The following is a 20,976-nucleotide window of genomic DNA, read 5'->3' on the forward strand; positions in this document are numbered from 1 at the left end:
TGTAATAATTGTGTTAAATTTTCTAAATCATTGTTATATTTCATTTTTATCTTCATGTATCACACATATTCATAAAATAAAAAAAAATGAAAAAAATTTAAAAAAAAAAATAAAATTTTTAATTTTACCCCACTTAATTTTAAAAGATAAATAAAAAAACTATATGGAAAATAATAACATAGAAAATACCTTAAGGATATTGGTCAATGAATAAATAAAATTTATTGATTATTTAATGTAATGATTATATTTATTGATTTTATGAAATAAATATTTATTACTACGCAAAGAATTTAACAGCAACCTCCACGTCTTTTACGGATATCAATGTCGATATTGATTATGTTTCCTCCTCTGAAATCAGCACAGCCACATGAAGTTTGGTTGTTGGTATATCTTCCAAATGGAGCGTCTTTGTCATTGAATAAGACTGAGGATTTCTTGTTGTTGGAAAATGATGAAAGAGTAGTAGATGAAATTAATTCTAAAAATAAAAAAATTTATATTAATAAATGAAACATAAATTTTAAAAAATAATTAAATAAACTATATTTACTAATAATTGACATGTTTAAAATTTATTTGTTTAAAATTTATTTGTTTAAAATATATTTATTTTATTATAAAAAAAAAAAAAAACTTTGTTTATATATCCATGTAAATACGTTGATTTAAATTTCCCCATTGATGTGAATCGGCTATATCATCACTATATTTTAAATGATAAGGGTTTATTATTAATAAAATTGTTGCACTGTTAGCATCATTGCTTATTTATGGAAAAAATGTCACTTTATTTATTTTCTGGTTTTTTTTTTTTCCATTTATTTTTTTTTATTTTTTTTTTTATTTTATAAATATTTTTAGATATAGAAATATTTTTTTTTTATTTATTTATTTAAATTTTTATTTTTTTAATTATTTTTTAATTATTTTTTAATTATTTTTTAATTATTATTATTTTTTTTTTTTTTGTAATAATTTAACTAATTATATTTATGAAGTCAATGCACTGGTCAAAAATAAATAAAGATTGTCACCACTTTTTTTAAAAAAAAATTTTATTTTTTTTTTTATTTTTAAATTTTTCATTTTTTTTTTTTATCATTTGAAATAAATATTTTTTTTTTTTTTTTTAAATTATTTATATTTAAACTATTATATTTTTTTTTTTATTTTAAAAAACTATTATAATTTATTTTTTGTTTTATTTTTTGTACAATATATTATTATAAATTTTTAATAATAAATAGTAATAAACAAGAAAAAAAAAAGAATAATAATATTTAAAATATAATGGCAAAAAAAACAGTACAAAAAGAAGAAGATGGACATGGTCATTCACATGATCACCATGGCCATTCACACGATAACCACGGTCATTCACACGATAGCCACGGTCATTCACACGATCATGGTCATTCACATGAACATAATGATCACGACCATGATCACGAAGATCATTCAGATGACGATGACAACCATCATGGACATTCACACAACAATACAAAACCACAACAACACGGACATTCACATGATGGTAAACCATGTACTGGACATGGTGGTGGTGGTGAATCAGAAAAACCAGAAAAATCAACAAAGACATTTATCAAATTTGGTTTATTATTTTTATTAGTTCCAACATTTTTTGGATTACCATTTATTTTAAAGAGAGCAGGTGAAATTGTAGCAAATAATAGAGTATATTTAATTTATATTTGGGCAATTTACGCAGTCGTTTTAACATCCGTTATATATATGAAAAGACATTTACAAACAATCAACAGCTTTGTAAATCAAAATTTAATTTGGGTAATCTTCACACTTGGTGTCTTTATCTTTTTAGATATTCCAAAGATGATTCAACAAGTAGACCTCAGAACCGAAGTACTTTACGTTTGGTGCACAATCACTATGATTCCAAATATCATCTTTTTCTTTTTCGATGATACCGATCATAAGACCCTCGAGCGTATAGAAGAAGAAAAAGAAGAAAAGAAAAAGAAGAAAGATAACGAAAGACGTGCCCGTCAAGATGAAAAGAGAAAGGCCAAAATCAAGGAAAAAATGAAGAAATACTCATCAACTCAATTATTAGTTATGAATACTGCCGTTTATTTAGGTATCGCCATTTTAGTAGCACTTTTAGGTTATCAAACTTATCGTTGGTATATCAAGACTCAACAAAATATCATTGAAAGAAATAGAATGGCTACTGAAAAATCAGAATATGTTGGTAATGATTTTGATATTGACGGTTAGAAAAAAAAAATTCAAAAAATTCAAAAAAATCAATCACAATCAATCAAATTTTTCAAAATTTAAAAAAAAAAAAAAATAATTATTTTAATAATATATCTATTATATATAATTATAAATAAAAAAAATTAAAAAAAAAAAAAAAAAAACTGAACATATTTTTATTTATTTCCTTTTTTATTTGTTCAGTGTATTCATGTATGGCATTTAATCATATTTTTATTATTATTATAATACTGGAAAAGTAAATTGAAAAATTTTTTTCTGAAAAAATAAAATTATTTTTTTTTATTTTTTATTTAATTTTTTCTAAATTTTAAAAAAGCTGGCGCATTAGCCCTCAGATTTTTATTTATTTTTTTTTGTGTTTTTATTAAACAATTGTTAAATAATAAAAAGTTTTAATTTAATTACTCATAGTTATTTTTATAATTACAGTATATATTTATTTATTAATATATATAGTTAATATAGAATTAAATGGGTAATAACCAATCACAAACGTTTAAAGACTCTAAACCATTATCAGCATTTTTCAATGAAAAGGTATTTGGTAGCACAGTTATCACAAAGGAGGGATTTTTCTTTTTTAATGATAGAACTAGAGAACATTTAAAAAACTCACTTTCAAAGAGATCTATCAATTTAGTGGTATATGATGAAGAGAATAACCAATTTATAACAGCAGAAGATGATTTTTTCATTCGTATTTACAGTGGTGATAGTGGACAATTCATTAGAGCTTTGCCAAATCTACAGTCAAACTTATCAAGTGATGTAATTTCAATCTCTCATCAAGATTTTATTCGTGTAATTTTTCCAATCACTCCAATGACATCAAATAATACTCAATATAAAACTGGTGAGGATATGTTGCTATTATCTGGTGCTATGGATGGAACTGTACGTCTCTGGGATATGGATAGTGGAAGTCTTTTAGCAGTCTATTTGGCCGAGGATGAGGCCAATAAAAGTTTAAATAAATTGTTGGATACTTTATCATCTGGAATTACTGCCTTAACTTTTGATTCAATTCATTCATATGTTATCTCTGGTGCTGCTGATGGTATAATTAGAAAATATTCTTTTGTCGAACGTAATGTCTTAGGAACTTTTGATGGTCATTCAAGAGGTGCTATTTTAAATCTTTTAGTTACAAGACAGGGTCATTTGATTTCCTCTTCAATGGATAGAACAATTCGTCTTTGGGATATTGAAACTGGTAAACAACTCAATGGCTGTTCATTTTTTGCACAAACCATAGTCTATGATAAATATCGTGATATCATTTTTGCAGCAAGTGATAATGGCTCAATTGCATTAATTCAAGTTGTAAAGGAAAATGATTGTATGTTTTATTTATATTATTTTTTTTTTAAATTTTATAATTTTTATTTTATTAAACAAATTTTTTTTTTTTTACTAGGGATATTAAAAAAGATTAAAGTATTGGATTTAAAAAAACCAGCAATCATTCATTTACATTATAATACATATGCAGATTTATTAACTGTAACATCTATCGAAACTAATATTGCAAGCGTTCAAAATGCCACAGGAATACCCTTTGATGTTGTTCAACAAGAGTTTAAAAATAGAGCTAATTTAGTTCAAAATCTTTGGAATAATGATAGTAATAGAAGTACACTTCAATCATCAATTTCAAGATCACAATCAAATTATTCACTCTCAAGATCACAATCAATGACTTTAAATAGTAGCTCAAATTTAATTCAACCACCTCAAGCATCACCAACAATTTTACAGCAACAGGAAGAAGTTATTGAGGATTATATTTTCTCAAACGAAATTTCACCAGATTTAACAGATGAATTGGTTCAAATATCAATTATTGAATTAAAATCAATTAAAAATACAAATAATTACCAACCAAGTTCAAATGAAACTAATCAAGATCAATTATTAGAAAAGCTTGGAAAATTAAAGAAACTTGGTAATGATTTATTCGATAGTCAAAGTGATGAAGATACAGAGTTTATTAAAACAAGAAAACAAAAATATGGCAGCGAACTAAAACAATTTGAAGATTCTGTAGAAGAAGTAACTGAAGATTACAAATCATTAATGAGAATGTTAATTGCCACCAAAGATGCCGATATCGTTTTGGATACTGAAAACTGTAAAAAATCAAAACAAGAAGATTTAGAAAAGAAGAGACAAGAAATATTAGAACGTCACAAAAGAGAATTGGAAGAATTTGATGGTTATTGTAACGAAGAGCTTAGATTATTTGGTGAATACCTTCCAATATTAAATAAAAAAGTTGTAAATGAATTCGTTGAAAATAAAAAGAGACTAGTCCAATCACAGGAATCAATCGATAGATCTATTCAAGCCTACCTTTCAAATACTTTTCCAGCCATTTCAAATCGTTATCATTTAGGTACTTTAATCTCTGAAATTTCAACTACTATTTTCTGTGGTTTCGATTGTCAAGAATTAAAACCAGTTGCAGTCAAAGTTTTACCCCCAGGTATTAAATTAAATATTCCAGTTCACGAAAATATTACCAAAGTATATGAAATCAGCGAAACTCCACAATCAATCTACGTTATTATGGAGCCATCTGAAACAAGCTTAAAACCATTCATAGAATTCTATAACGAACAACAACAATTATCAATGGATATCATTCGTACCATTATGAAGCAACTCTTAGAAACTTTACAATTCTTACATTCTTCAAGTTTAGTTTATCGTGATTTAAATCCATCAAGAGTTTTAATATCTGGTACAAAGGAAGGAAATGAATCACTTAAAATCAATTTAACTCATTTAGGTATAATGAGATCACTTCAAGGTACAGTAGAGTCAGAGCCAGCTGAAGATGGTATGATTTATGGTGCTCCAGAAATCTTTGGTGGTGTTATCAACACAGAGTCAGATATTTGGTCATTGGGTTGTATTTTTATTTACTTGCTCCAAAATAAAGAAGAAAGAACCAAACCTTTATTCCATGGCCATAATAATAAATCATTAATCGAAAATATAGTTAAAATCGTTGGTAGACCATTCCAAAAAGATGTAGATAGAATGATTAATAGTAATAACATGAAGAATGATGGCGTTCAATTACTTCAATTCGCTGTTCAATTACCAGTTCCATTCGAAGATTGTATTGATAACCTTAGAGCCAATTGTTCAAATGCTTCGGATTCTGCCTTGGATTTACTTCAACAAATGTTACAATTCATTCCAGATAAAAGAATTTCAATTTCTGAAGCTTTATTACATCCATTCATTACAAATCAAAAATTAACCTTTAAAGAAAAACTATTAAAATTACAACAAGAATTTAATTTTGAACAACCAATTAATAATGCTCAAGTTAAAGAGCCATTAGAAGATAATATTTCTCAACAATCAATTAAAGATGAAAAGTTAATTGATACAAATGAAATAGTTAAAAATGAAGAATTAATCACTACAGAGGAAGTTAAATCTGATGAATCATCAAATGTTACCGAGGTATTTGAAGAGAAAACTGAAGAACAACCAACAGAAGAAATTAAAGTTAATGAATCAGTTACAGAAGAAATCAAACCTGAAGATCAAGTTGCTGAAATTAAAACTGAAGAACCAGTAGCTACAGAAGAATTTAAAACCATTGAACCACTTATTACAGAAGAAATCAAAACTGAAGAGCCAATTGTTACCACAGAAGAAATTAAAACTGAGGAGCCAATTGTTACCACAGAAGAAATTAAAACCATTGAACCACTTGTTACAGAAGAAATCAAAACTGAAGAGTCGGTTGCTACAGAAGAAATTAAAGCTGAAGAACCAATTGCCGCAGAAGAAATTAAAACTGAAGAGTCAGTTGCCACAGAAGAAATCAAAACTGAGGAACCAGTAGTTATGGAAGAAATAATAATCAATGAACCATTTATTAATGAAGAAATCAAATCAGAGGAACCGGTTGAACAATCACTAGCAATAGAAGAAACTAGAGCTGATGAACCAATCGAACAAAGAGAAGATTCAATTGAAAATACAGAAGAATCTATTGAAAACAAAATAGAAGAACCATTCGAAGTTAAAATTGAAGAAAACCCAGTCGAGGAAAAATCAATTACTTTAGAAGCTAGAGAAGAGCAATTAATAGAGTCAAACGAGGATATCAAATCCGATGAACCAATTATTAGTGAAACCAAATTAGAAGAGAAGACTGATGATATAGTTATTGTCGAAGATAAAACAACTGAAAATAAAATTGAAGATTTTTTAGAAAATGAACCAGAAATACCAGATATTGATGAGTCAAGTGAAAAGTCAACCGAATTTTTAGTTAAAGAAAACTCACAAATGGATGATATAGCTAATGAACAAATAGTATCAGAATCGAAAGAAGGGGAAAGTATTAATTGTACAAATGAAGATTTAAATTTAGGAAACAATAGGGATAATTTAAATAGCAACCAAAATGAAGAAAACCAAGTTATTGAAGAGGAAACAGTAGAAATCGAAGTCGAGGAAGAAATTGAAGTTGAAGAGGAAATTGAAGTTGAAGAGGAGATTGAAGTCGAAGAAGAGATTGATGTCGAAGAGATCGAAGAATAAATATTTCAAATAAACTATAATCTTAAATTTTTTTTTACTCAAAAATAAATTTAAAAATAATTTTTTTTTTTTTTTAATACTTCAATTTTATATATTATCTGCATCATTTATTGTTAGTTTAATTTTTATAATTAAAATATTTGTTTTAAAATCTATTTGTTTTTTAATTTTTTCTTTTTCTTTCAGCAAAAAAATAAAAAAAACAAATCATTAACTCTTATTTCAATTTTATAATAAAAATTACATTAGTATGGGTCCAATTTTATCAAATATAGCAAATGTATGAAAAATTTAGGGTGTTATCTTATAGAGTATCTAGACAATATTTTCAATTAAATCTAAAAATAAAAAAAGAAAAAAGGAATAAAGCAATTAAAAATTTTTTTTTTTTTTTTATTTATTTTTCTATTAAAGTTGAACTTCTAACAATAGATTTTTTAATTAATTTATAGCTCTACCACAGGCTCCATACATTGTAACACTATATTTACATTCAGAATCTTCATACACAAGCGAGGTTTTTAAGGGTTCATTTGTGCATACAAAAATGATAGTTAATTGTCTAGGTTTATCTGGGCACCCATGGCCATTTTTAGAAAAATAGGTTAGTGTTGTTTTTCCTGATGATTGTTCTATACCCCAGAGATGTCTTGAAGCTTCACCAATTATTTCATTACGCCCGTCATTTCTTTGACATGCCGATCCACTAAGGGGACTGCATTTGGAACAACTACCACAAATATTCCAATGGAAGGTATATTTTCCAATTTCTTCTTTATGAAGGTTTAAAGCACTTGGTGCCGAATAACCTTTTGGGTTACTTAGATGTGAATAATCAATATTATTGAAAACACAGTCACCAAAAACAAAAATAATTAGAAAATTAAAAAAGAATAATAATAAAAAGTTAGAGTATTTCATTTTATTATAAAAAATAAGAATAAAAAAATATTAGGCCTAAATTTTATCCTTTTTTTTTTCTGTTTTTATATTTTTACTCTTTTATGCTTTAAAAAAAAAAAAAATTATATTTTTAAAAAACTTAAAATTTAAATTGTTAATTATAACAATTCAAATTTTAAGTTTTTTAAAATTAAATTAAAGACGGTAAAAATTTATTGTGCGGATAATCAGAACATATAATTTTAAAAAAAAAATTTTTTTTTTTTTTTTTTTTGTAATGATTGATGGGGGTGTGTTTTTTCAACACGAATAATTAATTATATTTTTACTTTTTTGGGTTAAATAATAGCGTTTTTTTATATAAAATAATAATTAATTCGCATAAATGGTGAAAAAAATTATTTTTTAAAAAAAAAACATCAATTATGATGTTATAAATTTTTTTTTTTTCAAACACTTTAAAAAAAAAAAACTAAAATAAATAACCTTATCTTGATAAATGTTTGATTTTGATATACTTAAGCTAAGTATTATAAATTAATGCTTAAACAATACATATGAAAAAATAATAATTAAATATATATTTGTTAAAAATTGTGATATGCAGAAAAGTGGTAGATCTTGGGATTTAAAGACAAAATTTTTTTTATTAATTCCTCTTTTTATTTATATTTACAATAGCGAATTGTTTTTTTATAATGTGGGAAGAGGGGTAGTTTTGTTTAAATAGTAAAAAAAACATTAATGAATTTTAATCACTCATTATTAATATTTTGCTTCTTATTATGAATTTAAAAATAAATTTGTTTTTTATATATTTAATAACTGTAGTTTATTTAATAAATTTATTCCAAAGCAAAGAAATAACAGGAAATTTGGGACACTCAAGAAATTTAAAATCAAAAAAAAATGGTTTAAAAGTTTTTTTAATACCTCATTCTCATTGTGACTCTGGTTGGTTACAAACTTACTCAGTATGTAAGAAAAATAATTTTGAATTTTAAATATAAATATATTAATTTTTAAAAAAAACATATAAACTATATAATAGGAGTATTATAATAATAAAGTCCAATATATATTAGATGGAATATATAATGAGTTAAATAATGATGAAAATAAAAAATTTAATTGGGTAGAAATTGGGTATTTTAGTATGTGGTTTGAAAATCAAAATCAAACTACCAAAAACTCTGTAAAAAAATTAATAAAAAAAAAACAATTGGAATTTATTACTGGTGGATGGGTACAAAATGATGAAGCTACCACTAACTTAGATGAGGTTATTGAACAAATGACAATAGGACACCAATGGTTAAAAAATAATTTAAATTATACAGTTGAGTATGCATGGCAAATTGATCCTTTTGGATATAGCTCTATTACACCCACCCTATTTTCTAAAATGGGAATTAAAGGCCTGGTTATAAATAGGGTTTCAAATGATATAAAAAATTATATGAAGGATAACAAAGAAATGGAATTTTTATGGAAAGGTTCAAAAACATTAAATTATGAATCTGAAATGTTGGTTTCAGTTTTAGATACCCACTATAGTTATCCTGATATGCTTGATCCCTCCAAAAATATAAACCTACAAAAGAGAGTAAAAAAATTTATTAATTATTTAATTAATTTGTCCAAAACAAGAAACACCAAAACTTTAATTATTCCCTTAGGTATGTTATATTTATTCTATATAGATATAAGTTCTATTCTAACAATTATATTTATTTAGGTGATGATTTCAAATATAGCAATGCAAATAAAGAATTTTTATTATCAAAAGAATGGATACAATATATTCAAGATAGAAAAGATGAATATGATATAGAATATATTAATTATTCAACTCTTTCAGATTATTTTGACTCTTTAAAATCTGATTTAATTAATAATAATATTAAGTTGGGCCAAGTGGAGCAGGATTTTTTACCATATAATACTGGCAAAGAAGAATACTGGTCTGGTTATTATACCACCAGACCAACACTAAAAAAACAAATTAGAGATGTTAGCTATTTATTACGAGTAGTAGATTCTCTATATGGCTTATCCAAAACACAATTTTACCATGACCAAAACCAAATTGAATCAGATATTAATCAAATTAGAGAAGTGGTATCATTAACTCAACATCATGATATTATAACTGGAACATCAAGAAGCTATGTTCTATTTGATATGTTTTTAAAATTAAAAGAATGTAGACTACTTTCCTTTAATATTATTTCAAACCTATATAATGCTTTGTTAAAACAAAAAAACAATAGTCCTATTTTAAAAACTGGGTATGAAAATAATTATCATTTTAATAATTTTATTGATGTATCATATTTGGGGGAAAATAAAAACTACTCAATAAAATTATTTAACTCATTGGGCTGGGAATCTCATCAACACATATCATTTAGGCTCTTTTCTTATGAACCAGAAGAAATAGAAAATTTAAAATTATATGATTCTAATTTTAATGAAGTTAAAATTCAAATTAACTCTTTAGAGTATTCAAATGAATGTTTTTATGGTCTAAATCAATATTTATTATACTCCATAGTTACAGTCCCTTCATTAGGTTTTTCCACATTTTATTTAACAACGAAAAAAAATAACAAAAAAAATAATATATATTATGGTAACAAAAAAATTAACTTAGATTCAGATATAATTTTCAAAAATAGAATAATGGAATGGAAATTTTCAAAATCAAATGGTTTATTAAAATCAATAAATGAAAAAACAAATAATAGTAAGGAAGAAATGGTTTCACAAACATTTAAACAATATAAATCAAAGAAAAGTGGTCCATATATTTTTAAAGCAGGTAAAGAAGAATCTTTTTTAAACAGACCAGACTATTATTTATTATATGAAGGGCCATTAGTTTCACAACTATCAATGGTTTATAACTCAAACAACTGCGAAAAAATTTCTTTTATAAATCAAAGAGTTTATAAAAGTGACCCAGGTACTGATCTTTTATTTACCGAAAAATATTTAGAAACTAGCTATTCTTTTGTCGGGGAAATGAATAAAGAAAAAGTCATCCAATACAAATTTAACTCTGTAAAAAATGAAAAAGATGAATTTTATACTGACAATGGTATTGAATCCAGAAAAAGAGTAATTAATAAAAATGGACCAATAGCATCAAACTATTATCCCTCAATTCACTATACCCATATAAAAGATGAAACAAACAACAAACAATTTTCTGTATATGTAGATAGATCATTAGGATGCACTTTAAAATCAAAAAATCAATTAGAAATTATGTTACATAGAACAATGGACAATGATGATTCAAAAGGTATTTCTTGGCCATCAAAAGATACATCAAGAGTCGATGGAAAACTATATCTAAATATAGATTCAATTACCAACCAAGTTAAAAATCAAAAGAGATTATCATTACAAATTGATAACCAACCCATCTATTTAACTAAAACCTTTACCAATATATCAAACTATCAAAACGATTATAAACAAACATACTCACCATTACTACTCAATGATCTCCCAAGTAACATTCATTTTTTATCTTTAAAACCAATTCTCAATAACAATTATTTAGGGTTAAGATTTTTTAATTTAAACCATGGTGAAACTGAAATTCATTTAGATCAATACTTTAAAAACTCCTCCATGTTCAATTTAAATGAAACTGGTTTAACTTTTTTAGAAATGAAACAAGATCAGAATGATTCCAAAATCAAGGGTTACTAATATTAACTTAATATTTTTAAAAATTAATATAAAAAATGCTAATTAATTTTTAAATTTTTTATTATCTAGATAAATATTTCATTGACGCTAATTTTCCAATCAAATCGGGTGAATCAGAATATAACTATAATAATTTTTATAATGAAAAAAGGAACAATATTGGTAACAATATTATTTTTATAAAACCTTTAGAAATTAAATCATTTTTATGCAACCTAAACTCTACTAACTTTACTAACTTTAACTACATTTCTAATATTTACATTGATGAACCGGACTATCCTGAAGACTATGACAATATAAAAAAGGTCGCTGATTTTAACGGTGCAAATATTAATCATGTTTATACACATGATTTTTCCGTTTTCCCATTACAAATTTCCCATTATAACGATATGTAATGATACTAAAAATGATAAACCATTAACACAATTTTTTATTAATACAATTTTCTTTTTAAATTCAGAGGTCCATATAGGAATAAATTAAAAATAATTTTATTATCTACCATCATACCAAGTGTTTCTATAATTTTGGCTACCATCTCCATTATATTCTATAGAAGAAAATTTAAAAATAAAAATAAAAATTTTGGTGATCCAAAAAAATCAAATTCCAAAGAAGAGCTATGCGTAATTGAATCTAATTAGAACTGTCCCATTGATAAAAACTAAACTTTTAAAAGAAATAATATTACAAAACATTCAAAAAAAAAAAAAGTGATAAAAATAAAAGAAATAAAAAAAAAATAAAAAATTTGTTTATAATAACCATTTGCAAATTGTCTATCCCTAGAACATTGGCCTATTCTTAAAAAAGAAAATATAGGTGAAAAATATCAACTCAAAGTTTATATTTATAATACTTAACATCTCCAAAAATACCCCACAACAGCAAGAGAATAATTCAGAAGAAAGAAAGCAAAATATTATAGAATTTCAATTTTGTATTCACTTTATTTAAACTATCTTTATATATTTGGAAGATATAGGGAAGTATTTATTTATTGTAAGACTATAGTATTTTATTATTTATTATTTTAAATTTGACTGTTGGTACTTTTGTTTCTTTTTTTTTCTTTTATATAACTGTTTAAATAATTCTTTTTATTGTTGTTACTAAATATTTTTAAATCTATTAAATCAGCAACAAAAGAAACTAGATAAATTTTATTTATTTATTAAAAAAAATTTTAAAAAAAAAAAGGTTGGAATGAAAAATTTAAATATATTAGATAACAGTTATTTTTCATAAATAAACCATTATGAAGTTGCTGCATAAAAAATTAATTTTGCTATGGACTATTAGAAAAATAAAAAATGTATCTTGTGTTAATGTTATTTTTTGAATGTATAGTTTTACATTTTTTGTTATTTGTTGTTTAAATATTTGAGTTTTTTGTTTTTATATGTAACACAAAAAAATGAAATTTTTTGCAGTTTGGTGCTGAGAACAAGGGTTATATATCAGGTATGAAAATGAATAAAGAGGGAAAAAAATTGAAATTTTTATTATTTTAAAAAAAATAAAAAATAAAAAATTTTTATTTGAAAATTTTTTTTTATTAATTTTATTTTTTTATAAATTAATTTAATTTTTTTTTTTTCCATACAATATCTTTTTTTTTTTTTGTTTTTTGTTTTTTGTTTTATTATTTAATTTTTTTATTTATTATCAAACACAAATTTTTTTTTTTTTTTAAAATGTATAACCCACCACCACCATCAGGAAGCAACTCTGGCAATAACTATTACAGACAACCATCATCAACTCCAGGTGTCTCAAATCCTAATCCACAAGCCAACCAATTCTTACCACAACAACCACCACAAGCAGGAGCATACCCACCACAACAACCACCACCACAACAAGCAGGAGCATATCCACCACCACCACAAGCAGGTGCATATCCACCACAACAACCACCACAAGCCGCAGGTCAATATGGTGCCCCACCACCACAAGCTGCAGGCCAATATGGTGCCCCACCACCACCAACAGGTTCAGGTGTTTCATTAGTAAAGAATCAACAAATTTCATTAACTAAAGAAGATCCAACCTTAAGAAAGGTTACTGTTGGTTTAGGTTGGGATGTTAATACCACTCCAACTGCACCATTCGATTTAGATGCAAGTGTTTTCATGTTAAATGCCCAAGGTAGAGTCCGTAATTCACAAGATTTCATTTTCTACAATAATAAACAAGCTAGAGATGGCAGTGTTGTTCACCAAGGTGATAACCTTACGTATGTATAGAAAAATTATAACTAGCAGTTGATCGAAACACGCAATGATTAACTTTTTTAATTTTTATTTTTTAAAATAGTGGTCAAGGTGAAGGTGATGATGAAGTTGTCTTAGTAAATTTACAAGCTGTTGCTCCAGATGTTACCCGTTTAGTATTCACTGTTTCAATTCACATGCCAGATGAAAGAAGACAAAACTTTTCAATGGTCCCAAGAGCTTTCATTCGTATTGCCAACCAAGAAACCGGTAGAAATATTTGTAGATTTGATCTTACTGCTGAAGGTGGTAATAATACCTCAATGGTTGTCGGTGAGGTCTATCGTGACCCAGCCAACCCACAAAACTGGTCATTTATCGCTGTTGGTAAAGGTTTCCCAGGTGGTTTACAAAATTTACTTGGCATGTTTGGTGTCCAATAATTCAATTAAAAACAATACCACAATAACTATTTTTTAAAAAAAGATAAAAAAAATAAATTGTAACCATATTTAACCCTATATATTAAAAAAATAAAAACCATCATAATCAAAAATTGGTCCAAAAAAAAAAAAAAAAAAATTATTTCATTTTATTTTTTACTAATTTAAAACAAACCACATGATAATTTTAATTTTTCTATTTTTTTTTTTTGGAAGAATTTTTTTTTTTTTTTACACAATTGTATAATTGTATTGTGGTATAATCATACAATTGAATGATTGTATAATTGCTTTCAATTTTTTGATTACGGAAATAAAAATATCTTTTTTTTAAATTTTTTTTTATTTTATTTTTATTTTTTTTTTTATTTTTTAAATTTTTTTATTTTTTAAAAAAATTTTTTCGTTGGAATTTTTTTTTTTTTTTTTTATAGTTGTAATAATAAATTTTATAGGAGATAGATAAAATGAGATTTTTATTATTAGTTGCATTTTTAGCATTAATTTCAATCGTTAGAGGAAATTTATACGGTGTATGGCAAACCAATAACATCGCCAATTTTGGTGTTATTAACCAACAAGGTCAAACCTCATTGAAATTAGAATTCCCAAATTTCGTTAATACCCGTCCAGATAACAGTGCCATGAATAACTTAACCACTATTATGACATTCGTTTTAGCCCAAAATGGTGTAAGTTTTTTAAAAAAAAAAAATATAATTTTTTAATTCCATCAATACTAATTTTTTTATTTTTTATTTTTTTTATTTTTTTTATTTTTAGACCGAATATTTAGTTACCGTCAATGTTGCCAAAAATAAAGTTATCTACTTTGTCCCAATTCCAAGCAATTTAGGTCAAATCGAAGGTCTTAGATATGATAGTGACGTTAATTCATTAAAAGTATGTATTCCAACTAACAATAATACCTACATTGTTGGTGAAATGGATCCAGCCTCAGCCTCATATGATGTTTATGGTTATGTTGAAGGTGTTTTAATCGGTGTTGGTCTTTCAACCTACAACCATACCTATTATGTTGTCACTGCCTCAACTTCAGAAACCACTTTATCAAAATTCGATACTCGTTCAGCCCAACACATTGGTGATGTCGAATTAATTATCCCACAACAAGTTACCTCAGGTCCATACAACCTTCTTTACATTCCAGCTTTAGACGAAATTGTTGGTAATGTTGTTGTCACTGATTCAAACGGTAACTCTGGTCAAGATTACGCCATTATTGACCCAGAAACCGGTGCTGTTAAACCACTCGGTATTTTCTCACCAGCCGATCAAGTTAATGTCATCACCCACGCTGCCCACCAAAACATTCTCTATGCCACCGTTAACTATAACGCTGTTTTACAATTCATCTCAATCGATCTTAGCCAACAAAAAGTCGTTTCACAAACTCCAGAAGGTACTTTTGTAGTCTCAATGGGTTATTTCACTAATGTTTAAAAAAAAAGAAAAAAGTTGTATTGTAAAATATCACTATAATATAAATTATATTTAAATCCGAAAAATAAAATAAAAAAAAAAAAAATTTTAAAAACAAAAACAATCAATACATTTTAATTAAAATGGAATTAATTTTGGTAATATAGATTAATGAGTTGATTAGTTAAAAAGATATTTTAGATTTTTTTTTTTTTGAAAAATAAAAATGAAAAAGAGACAAATTTTGTTTATTTTTTTAAAGTTTACTTTTATTTATTATTTACAATTATTATTAAAACTATTATTTAATAATTTTTACTACAGCTTTTTTTTTTTTTTTGTTTTTTTTTAAATTTTTCTTTTTCCTTTTTTTTTTTTTCTTTTTTTTTTTAATAAGTGACAGAGGAATTATAAAAACAATTTGGTTTAAAAAAAAACTTTTTAAAATTTTCTTTTTTTTTTCTTGAATATTAGAGGTGTAATACGTGATTTGAGCGTTATTGTTATTATTTGTTGTTTGGGTGTTTGTTTTTTTTTTTTTTTTTTTTTTCCAATTTCTTTCTATTTTTTTTTTTTTATCAATATTGTTTTGAATAATTTCTATGAGCACCATTTGACGAGGGTAAAGTGGATGATGCAGTTTCCAAACCTTTTATAATGAAATTTGTGTCAAAAGTTTTTGAAAAATCTAAACCAAATACACTTTCTGGGAGGATATTTGAGAGTGCGTCTGATGAAATATTTGAGGAGGGATTGATTGTATTTGTATCTTCAAAAGTAAAGGTTGCAGAGGTGACACTCCACTGATTTTGGCAATTTGAAACTTTAATTTGAACAGTACCAGGTGGATGCTCTGGTGCATTGCAAACCAATGTACCACCACTAAAGAATTCGGGTTGTATTTCAACATTGCCAAACTTTAAACGAATAGCAGGTGTATCAGCGAAATTACTACCTAATAAACATATTCTTGTTCCGCCAGTTGATGGACCAGACAATGGGAAAACCTCAGTTACTTTTGGAAGATCAGCGATAGCGGTACTTTTAAGTTGAGTTGAGTGTGAAAGGATTGAAATTGGACTAGAGTGAACTGATGAAACAATCTCAAAATCGTTTGGATTGGTTTCTGGGTCTGAAGAGTAACGTCTTAAATCAAATCTAAAGCAAAATAATGTTTCTCCTTGTTGATGACTTGTAACCATAACCTTTAATTTTTTGAAAGTAACAATTTTACCATTTGTGATTTTAGTTGGTTTACTGGCACCATTTAAAAATGTTGGTTCTTCGCTAAAATCATTGCATCTAAAAAAAGTTTAAAAAAAGATTAATATAATTGTTATTTTCTTTACTATTTATTATTTATTATTTATAATTACCTTAATAAAGCAACACTAACATAATAATTACCATCTAAATCTTTTGAATCGCCTTGGAAAGAAACAGATGGTGCTGGTTTAACATTTCTTTTATAAATTGCTTTATCGGGTGGTTGGTCAACAATTTTAATTTCAGGTGTGGAGGGCATTTTAATTTCTGATGCAGTTGATATGTTGAATTGACTATTTGAATCCTCTTTAAAGAATTGATATGTATTTGCCATTTGAATAAAGTTTGCTTGTAAATCTAAAATTTGGTAAAAGTCTTTGAAGGGTAAAAGTGATAATTGAGTAATTTGTAATGGTTGAATTTTTCGTAATTCATTTACAAGAGTAGTAAGAGAGTTTTCATCGGTGGATAATAATTGTCTGAGGGCAGATGCCAAATAGTATTCACTGCTTTTTATATCTAAGGTATCTAAAATGGTGGCTTGGCTGATAGATGATTTATGAGGATTCTTTTGACTCTCCTCTATTTCCTCTCTTAGATGTAAAAATAATTCGATTTTAGTTCGCGAAAAAAGTTGTTTGATTTTTTCAATAATTCCTTGATAGTTTTTTTGTTTTGATGTTGAGATGTCGTTGGTAATTGATTGATCCATTGGGAAAATTGATGTGAGTGCTTTTGAGATTAATGTAATGTGTTGTTCCTCTAATGATGATAAAAGTTCAAATAGTTGGTATGATTGAAAAACTCTACCAATTGTATTCATATAATCCTGTGTAACTTTAGCACTAAGAGAGATTTCATTTAATCTACGCACTTCTTCTGGACCTAATGGACTCTTTAATTGTTTTGAATGATAAAATGTTGTATCATCAAATTCGTTATCTGTCATTCTTTCTAAAACTATTGATAATTGATATAGTGCATCTCCAATCGATTTTCCATCGCTTGATGGAAAAAGAGATACTGGTGGACTTGCTCCAATATAAGAGGGTTTTTGTAAAAATCCATTAATTGTATCTATATGACATCCACCTAAATTATTTAAAACTGATAAATATCTTATTATATCTTTTCTATATCCCTCGTTCATTTTTAAAAAATTGTATTTATTTATTTATTTAATTATGGTTATTATTTATTTATTTATAATTTTATTGAAATATAAAAAACTAAAATTTTTTATTAAAACGAAAAACTATGATTCTAAAAAAATGTGTTTTTTTTATTATTATTTAATTAATTTTTTTAAAACGTAATATTATTGTGAGGTAATTTATTATAGCTATATTATTATTGCCATAAATCTGAATTGTGTGTGTGATTGATTTTAAATGAAAAAAAAAAAAAACAAAAAAAAAAACAAAAATAAAATTATATTGATGTGGTATAGCCTTAAATATATATATAAATAATAAAAATAATAAATTTTTGAAAAAATTAAAAAAAAAATTAAAAAAAAAAAATTAAAAAAAATTAAAAAAAAAAAAAAAATTAAAATTTAAAAAAAAAAAATAAAAAAATAAAAAAATAAAATTATAAAATTAGAAAAAAAAAAGAAAGTTTTTTTCTTTGTTATTTTTTATTATCCATCCATCTTTTTTTTTGTTTTATTTTATTTCAAAAATAAAATGGAAATATTTTGAATTTGTACATATAACTTTTTTTTTTATGTATTTTTTTTTCCTTACCAGTTCAGGTATAAGTGAAACCATTTAAAATACAAATATAAAAAAAAAAAATTCAAAAAAAAAACCTTCGTAAAATTGGAAAAAATAAAGATAAAATGTAAATTTTTTTGTATTAAATAATCTATTTTTAAAATAATCAACAAATTGTAAATAATAATTAGGACTTAACCACACTAATTTTTCTTTCATTTAAAAAAATTAAATTCAAAAAAAATAAACTATTTTTAAAAATTTAAAATATATCTAAATTCCCCTTTAATTATTATCTTTTGTTTATACAAAAATTCATTATTACTATTTTCCTAATTATTTTTATATTTTATTTTTTGTAAAATAAAATTTAAAAATAAAATAGATTTTTTTTGTTTTTATTTCTGATTATTTGATATTTCCTTTTTTTTTTTTTTTGGAACACTCTTTATTATTTCGATCACAACAATTCCACACAAAAAAAAAACACACACCCCAAAATATTGGTATTATATTAATCTACAAACAATTTCAAAATATAATTCTAAATCCAAATCCAAATCCATTTTTAAATTTAAACCCCTCTCTTTTTATTAAAATAAAATGTCTCAAATATAGCTATAAATTGTCACAACAACAATTTAATAGCATTAGTTTTTTTCGTTGAAATTATATTTTTTTATAGCCATTCAACAACAACTTTATATTTCAGAAACCCCCTAATAACCTTAGAATTTCCTTTTTTCTTATGATTATAATAAAAATTAAAAAAATTAAAAAAAAAATTTTTTTTAATTTTTTTATTTTAATTTTTTTTTTTTTTTTTTTTAAAAACAAAATTTTTTAATTGTAATTTTTTTTTATTAAACAAATCTAAAATATTTTTTTTTTTTTTTTTTTTGAGCAATATATGCATTATATATTTATTTAAATCATTTAATATAAAAATTTAATAAATAGGCGATAATAATTTTTAAATAAAAATAAAATTAAATTATATAAATTATATAAATTAAATAATAAAATATAATATATGTCAGGTTTAAACGATAACTCTTTATTACCAACAAATACAACCCCACCAGCCACCAATACAGAAAAGGATGAACAATTACCAACAGCATATAAAGAATTAGTATCGACTGGTAGAGTTGAAAAATTAATTTTAAGCCCAACATCATTGTTAGAAAGACCAAGCACATTACCACCCAAAACACAAGAAGAGATTTTAAAGCATCAAAAAGAGTATGAAAAGATTCAATTAAAGGCAAAGAAAACATTGGAAAAAGAAGAAAAAGAAAAACAAAGACTTGATAGTCTTCGTAAAGAAAAGGAGAAATCATTAATTGAAGCAAGAAAGATTTGGGAGGATGAAATTATACCAAATTGGGAGAAGAAAAAGAAAGATATACGAAGAATTAAAGAGATTGCATGGAGAGGCTTACCACCTGCTGTTAGAGGAAAGGTTTGGAAACTTTGTATTGGGAACGATCTTAGGGTCACCGACGAACTTTTTAATATATTTTTAGGTCACGCCAATAATGCATATAATAAAACCACATCACCAGAATTAAGAAATGCAAACTATAATAATAACAATAATAGAAACCAAAATATAGATTTAAGACAGGCCCACAATTCAATTCAGCACACTAGATCACCAATGAATATGTCGTCCGATGGTATAGGGGGCGATGATGTATTGGATTTAGAAACTACCAATATGAATTTAATTTTACAGGATATTCAAGATACATTCCCACAGTTAATGATTTTTCAAAAAAATGGTCCATTGCATAGCGATTTAATCGATGTTTTGGGTGCATACATTTGCTACCGTCCAGATATTGGTTATGTACCAGGTATGACATTTTTAGCAGCAATGTTCCTTTTAAATATGGATAAAGTCGAAGCCTTTATTTGTTTAACCAACCATGTCAACAGTGTTTGTTTTCTTCCATTCTTTAGACAAGATCCATCTGGAATTCCAAAATATCTAAATGCTATGGATTCAACGGTCGAAGCTTTAGTTCCATCGCTTCATAAACACTTTAAAGAGATTGGTATATCTGCAAAGAACTATTTATCGGATTGGATTACAACTCTATTCTCTAAGGCCTTACCATTAGATATAGCGACCCGTATTTGGGATTTGGTTTTCATTGAAGGTGAGATTTTCATCTATAGAACTGCTCTCTCAATTCTTCGTTACTTTATCTCTGACTTACAGGTTGCCAACTATGATGAATGTATAGATTTATTCAACAGATTACCTCAAAGAAAAATTTCAGAAGAAAAATTATTTGATGAAATTCATTCAATAATTTTAGATCAAAAAAAATTTGACAAGTTATTAGAAAAATAATTTATCAAAAAAAAAAAAAAAATACACAATATTATAAAATAATAATAATA

At 25.2% G+C, this 20,976-nt stretch overlaps 7 protein-coding genes across 7 annotated transcripts; 5 read left to right on the forward strand and 2 right to left on the reverse strand.

The window, feature by feature from the left end:
* The first annotated feature begins 1,288 nt into the window (after positions 1-1,288).
* On the forward strand, positions 1,289-2,323 carry DICPUDRAFT_92387 (uncharacterized protein). The gene has a single exon (XM_003289873.1). The coding sequence runs from the start codon at positions 1,297-1,299 to the stop codon at positions 2,260-2,262; it is 966 nt and encodes a 321-aa protein (XP_003289921.1). The 5' UTR covers positions 1,289-1,296; the 3' UTR covers positions 2,263-2,323.
* A 416-nt stretch (positions 2,324-2,739) lies between these two features.
* On the forward strand, positions 2,740-6,840 carry DICPUDRAFT_154392 (uncharacterized protein; the record flags this gene model as incomplete). Its single annotated transcript, XM_003289874.1, has 2 exons — positions 2,740-3,607; positions 3,686-6,840. 2 exons carry the CDS (start codon positions 2,740-2,742, stop codon positions 6,838-6,840), a joined length of 4,023 nt encoding a protein of 1,340 aa, XP_003289922.1.
* A 441-nt stretch (positions 6,841-7,281) lies between these two features.
* DICPUDRAFT_154393 (uncharacterized protein) lies at positions 7,282-7,761 on the reverse strand (the record flags this gene model as incomplete). Its single annotated transcript, XM_003289887.1, has 1 exon — positions 7,282-7,761. One exon carries the CDS (start codon positions 7,759-7,761, stop codon positions 7,282-7,284), a length of 480 nt encoding a protein of 159 aa, XP_003289935.1.
* Positions 7,762-8,510: 749 nt separating this feature from the next.
* DICPUDRAFT_48877 (uncharacterized protein) lies at positions 8,511-12,237 on the forward strand. Its single transcript, XM_003289875.1, has 5 exons — positions 8,511-8,717; positions 8,795-9,422; positions 9,482-11,461; positions 11,539-11,866; positions 11,936-12,237. Exons 1-5 carry the CDS (start codon positions 8,529-8,531, stop codon positions 12,117-12,119), a joined length of 3,309 nt encoding a protein of 1,102 aa, XP_003289923.1. The 5' UTR covers positions 8,511-8,528; the 3' UTR covers positions 12,120-12,237.
* A 2,359-nt stretch (positions 12,238-14,596) lies between these two features.
* DICPUDRAFT_98531 (uncharacterized protein) lies at positions 14,597-15,687 on the forward strand. The gene is made up of 2 exons (XM_003289876.1): positions 14,597-14,826; positions 14,918-15,687. Exons 1-2 carry the CDS (start codon positions 14,602-14,604, stop codon positions 15,596-15,598), a joined length of 906 nt encoding a protein of 301 aa, XP_003289924.1. The 5' UTR covers positions 14,597-14,601; the 3' UTR covers positions 15,599-15,687.
* Positions 15,688-16,155: 468 nt separating this feature from the next.
* DICPUDRAFT_154398 (uncharacterized protein) lies at positions 16,156-17,993 on the reverse strand (the record flags this gene model as incomplete). Its single annotated transcript, XM_003289888.1, has 2 exons — positions 16,156-16,879; positions 16,954-17,993. The coding sequence occupies 2 exons, from the start codon at positions 17,991-17,993 to the stop codon at positions 16,156-16,158; spliced, it is 1,764 nt and encodes a 587-aa protein (XP_003289936.1).
* Positions 17,994-19,594: 1,601 nt separating this feature from the next.
* DICPUDRAFT_80693 (drainin) lies at positions 19,595-20,926 on the forward strand (the record flags this gene model as incomplete). Its single annotated transcript, XM_003289877.1, has 1 exon — positions 19,595-20,926. The coding sequence occupies one exon, from the start codon at positions 19,595-19,597 to the stop codon at positions 20,924-20,926; it is 1,332 nt and encodes a 443-aa protein (XP_003289925.1).
* Positions 20,927-20,976: the final 50 nt, after the last annotated feature.

This window comes from Dictyostelium purpureum (genome assembly GCF_000190715.1).
Source record: "Dictyostelium purpureum unplaced genomic scaffold DICPUscaffold_198, whole genome shotgun sequence".
In the NCBI taxonomy this organism is placed as follows: domain Eukaryota; phylum Evosea; class Eumycetozoa; order Dictyosteliales; family Dictyosteliaceae; genus Dictyostelium; species Dictyostelium purpureum.

Coding starts and splice junctions, on each gene's coding strand:
- DICPUDRAFT_48877 (XM_003289875.1), top strand. CDS start 8,529: ATGAATTTAAAAATAAATTTGTTTTTTATATATTTAATAACTGTAGTT. Junction 9,423..9,481: donor AACTTTAATTATTCCCTTAG/GTATGTTATATT, acceptor ATATTTATTTAG/GTGATGATTTCAAATATAGC. Junction 11,867..11,935: donor ATTTCCCATTATAACGATAT/GTAATGATACTA, acceptor TTTTAAATTCAG/AGGTCCATATAGGAATAAAT.
- DICPUDRAFT_98531 (XM_003289876.1), top strand. CDS start 14,602: ATGAGATTTTTATTATTAGTTGCATTTTTAGCATTAATTTCAATCGTT. Junction 14,827..14,917: donor TCGTTTTAGCCCAAAATGGT/GTAAGTTTTTTA, acceptor TTTTATTTTTAG/ACCGAATATTTAGTTACCGT.
- DICPUDRAFT_92387 (XM_003289873.1), top strand. CDS start 1,297: ATGGCAAAAAAAACAGTACAAAAAGAAGAAGATGGACATGGTCATTCA.